The sequence below is a fragment of the Amblyraja radiata genome, chromosome 24, assembly GCF_010909765.2.
Source record: "Amblyraja radiata isolate CabotCenter1 chromosome 24, sAmbRad1.1.pri, whole genome shotgun sequence".
NCBI lineage: Eukaryota > Metazoa > Chordata > Chondrichthyes > Rajiformes > Rajidae > Amblyraja > Amblyraja radiata.
Window position 1 is genome coordinate 25,973,109 of NC_045979.1, and position 4,299 is coordinate 25,977,407.

The 4,299-nt window shown below is 44.6% G+C and overlaps 1 protein-coding gene across 3 annotated transcripts in view; it reads right to left on the reverse strand.

Annotated features, from left to right (window-relative positions):
• Positions 1-634: 634 nt before the first annotated feature.
• The window catches only part of LOC116986904, a 33,362-nt gene continuing 29,697 nt past the window's right edge, over positions 635-4,299 (reverse strand). For all 3 annotated transcript variants that reach the window (XM_033042683.1, XM_033042682.1, XM_033042684.1), the window contains exon 4: positions 635-1,444. In XM_033042683.1, the coding sequence (XP_032898574.1) occupies positions 1,034-1,444 (411 nt within the window). In that variant the 3' untranslated portion in view covers positions 635-1,033. The remainder of the gene's footprint in view (positions 1,445-4,299) is intronic.

Sequence of the window (4,299 nt, forward strand, 5' to 3'; positions counted from 1 at the left end):
CTAGATCCCTCTGCTGTACAACAATCCCCAGAGCCATACCATTCACTGTGAGGGTCCTGCCTTGGTTTGACTCCCTAATTTGCAGAACCTCACCCAGCTGATCAAGATACTGCTGTCATTTTGATAACCATGATCAGTAAAAGGCCATCTCTGAGGATGTAAGATAGGGAAGCACTTCCTGGTTGTGCATTGCCACCCTAGTGTGAAAGTGCACACAACATTCCAAGCACAACTGGTTAAGGCGAGGAACAAGGTCACTCACTCACTTATCATCAGAGGAACACGGACAGAACTGCAAGCAACTCGTAAACCTCAGTGCTGCACTATCTCAAAATCCCAATGGTTAATTCAGTACATGGTACTCCTGGTGGTTGCTGTGCTCACTTTTCACTCAACATGCCCGAGTTGGGGTTATTAATAGGAATAACTTCAATAGTCTGGAAAATCTAAATTTGGCACCAAAAGCTCAAGGATGCTGGAACCAGAGTTTTATTGCATTAAAGAGCTGGAATCCCCATTTTGTTCATAGATCTGTCTACTGATTGATTCAAAGAACCTCCAAGTAACGATTACAAATTAATAACTATGCCAATTGCTTAGATCTGCAACAAAACTGCGCTCTTACTACAGCTAATTTTAATTGAATTCATCGGGTTTATTTTAAGAGCCTTTTAATATTGAACAATAGTGTGGAGCAACAATCTTTTTAGAGGCAATAGAAAAAAAGTGCTCCATTAAACACCCCAATATTCTATACACTCAGATAGCAAAATACAAATTAATCTTGGAATTTAAGAAAAAACAAGTAGAAATTTTAAAATAAAGTAACTATTCACAACTATTGGATTTAAATACACAAGAATGGGTTACTACACCTCTGCAGCAAGAATTGACAATCGCAACACTCTGCGAGAATGTCAACTTTCAGTAATACTACCTTTATCACATTTCAAAAGCTTGTGATACATCCACTCACTACCTACTGAAAGTTGGTATTTAACAAACGACTTAATGTTTACGGTTCACATGTTCACTACAGTGGCTCCAAATAGAACATACTCGAACTGGAGGATGATACTTTCTTCCTCATGCGCTCCAGAGCCGCCTGTTTCTCCCTCAGAATTTCTTTCAGGCGATTAATTTTCTCATCTCTGACCGTTTCATCCACTTCAAGCGGGTTTTCCTGTTCAGGAGGAAGGAACCCATCTTGTGAAATTGATTCACTCTGCTCTTTGTTCAACTCAAGCAAACTATACGGTGGTATTGGAGCAGCCTCAGCATTCTTTGGCCTTCCGACATTAGGAAGCCCACATGTTTCTCTCGGGGACTCAGAGGCTTCAGAAGAAGCGATCCCTTCATTGTGCTTTCTCCTCTTGTTAGTTGCAGATTTATCATTGTCCAGGTTTGGAATGACACAGCCAGAGCTACGAATCTCAATTTCAACCTGCATGACAGATACAAATAGGGTTAGTGAGACTACTATCCTTTCAAGCACAGATAGACAGAGTACATGGAGAGAGCCATTATGTTTTCCAGCTCTGGAACAACCATCACAAATTAATCCAAAATGTTTCATAAATTTAAAGATTGTGCCTTTGTAAATCCACAATGACCAATTGGCAAAAAGATGATGGCAATGGGATCAATTTAATCTATTAATTAAACCAGCGAATGCCAATGGAACTGCAAAACTCCCCAAGGTCACTTGGTTTCTATACTTAAAAATATTATTGAATCAAACCAAAGTCTACCAATAGAATGATTTTGCTCCACCTTTGCCTTTGCTGCAAAGCCCGTTTGTAAAGCTGGAGCCCAGACCTCTCGATGATTTTCTGAGAGGAGACACTAAAAATCTGCAGGTTAAATCTAGTTTACAGGCAACTCATTGTCTTTCTCGACCACCTGAGTCGAGAGGCCATGCGCTAATTTTCATTGTGTAGGAAGGAACTGCAGACGCTGGTTGCTGCTGGAAAACTCAGCGGGTCAGGCAGCATCTCTGAGAAAAGAAATAGGTGACGTTTCGGGTCGAGACCCTTCTGCAGGACTGAGTCAGGGGAAAGGGAACGAGTACATAGAAAAATGAATAAAGATATGCAAAAAGCGACAATGATTAAGGAAAGGTGGAGCCCACAATGGTCCATTGTTTGGCTGTGAGATAGATGATAACGAGTTATATAGACAATGAAACTCACAGGACCACAGTGAGGGATGGAGTGAGGGTTTAACGGTTTACTTGAAGTTAGAGAATCAATATTCACACTGGTATTATTTGTGTAAAGTACCTCATTTGTTTTTTGAGGTACAACATGCCACCGATTCCAACCAACTATTCACACTAGTTCTATGTTATCCCACTTACTACATATCAGGGTTACTTACAGAGGCCACTTAACCTACAATCCGCGCGTCTTTAGGATGTGGGAGGAAACTGGAGCCCACAGAGGAAACCCATGCGGTTACAGACACTTCACCCACCTTTGCCTTGTGTGAATGTGTGTGATGATTGGTGTGGTCGGAGGGGCCGGAGGCGCAGATTGCTGCCAAAACGCTTCCGTCAGTCTGCCCCAGGGCAGCTGTGGCTACAGAAGTAGCTCACCACCACCGAGTGTGACTGAGGAGTGAATGAATAATGCGATGTAAAGCGCCTTGAGTATTAGAAAGGCGCTATATAAATCCTATCCATTATTATTATTATTATTACTGGCTGAATGTACAAACTGCACACAGACAGCACCCGAGGTTAGGATCAACCTGGATCTCTGGCACTGAGGCAGCAACTCTGCCAGCTAACGCCACCATGGCCACTCTTCCAGCTGTTACATAAAAATAGCTGCCTAAGCATAGGCCATTCTAGCATGATGGTTAAAATAATAAGCTACCTCCATTTCCAATCACTTATTTCTACAGTGCTTTGGTATTTCTCCCCTTACTCTTTAATACACTGAGGCTCTCTTTATACATGTATATGCTGAACATTCAAGCTCTCCTAGTAACTCTTCTCAGCCTGTGGTCAAACAAGAAATGAACAATAAGACTAGACAAAGGCCAAAAAATCAGGGAGAGGACACAAATACGAGCCTTAGAAGAGGCAGAGAAGCAACATTGCTATCGTAATTACAGCAATATAATTTCATATCATCAGCATATCATATCATACTTATATACTTTTAAAACTGTGTGTGTGTGTGTGTGTGTGTGGTGTGTGTGTGTGTGTGTGTGTGTGTGTGTGTGTGTGTGTGTGTGTGTGTCATTTTGCCTTTGAAACGCATCTCCTCGAAAACCAGACGCAAAAACGCGGAGAATTTTACAATTTCGGTAAGGGATTTAATTATGATTTCATAAAATGCACTCCCTCTCTAAATTCGGTCAGTTATTTCCCCAGATTTTGAATAAGTTGTTAACAAAACTCACTTTTAAAAAATATTGCCGCTTGCCAGCTGCTGACGTCACAATGCCCACATGCCCACCAATCCAGGCCCACCTGCTCCTGGCCCCGCCCTCCCACTGTGGACTAAGCATTGTTTATTCTTTTTTTTCATAGGCTTGAATTTATTGGTTTCTCTGTTCTGTGTCCCTCTCGGTGGCTGTGGTCCCCTCATCATTCTGCAGATCGGGAGGTCACCGGAGGTCACCGCAGGTTACAAGCCGGATCACCGGAGGCCACCAGCTTGCTCCTTAGCGCTTTAATGCTGCTGTCAGCGGCCCGCATCACGAGTTACATCAACAACCCCCCCCCCCCCCCCCCAACACGCGCGGACATTTGGCTCTCCTGCTCCCTCTCCCTCCCGCTGTCCATCTGCGTTCCTGTTCTGTGTCCCTCTCTGTGAACGAGCAAGTTCTGCAGATCCGGAGGGTCACCAGGGACCGGCGAGATCCTGGGGAGGCGAAGAGGGGGGAGTGGGGGGCTTGGAGGGAGAGTAGGGAGGGAGAGGGGAGAATAGAGGGAGGGAGAGGGTGGAATAGAGCGAGAGGAGTGGGGGTGATAGGGAGTGGTGAATGTAGGACTGCCCCTACCCTTCCCCCTCCCACGTCCTCTCTCCCCCCACCACACCTCTCCCTTCCCCCCTCTCCTCTCACTCTCCCTCACCCCTCTCCTCCTCCCACCCCCTCTAGTATAATTTTAAACTGTGTGCGTGTGTTATTTTGCCTTTGAAACGTATCTCCTCGAAAAACCAATACATATTTCAGTAGAGATTTTCCTTGTGATTTTATAAATCCACTCCCCTGTACAGGCGGGGGGGGGGAGGAGAGAGATAGGGGTGAGAGAGAGAGAGGGGGGGAGAGAGAGAGGGGGGGTGA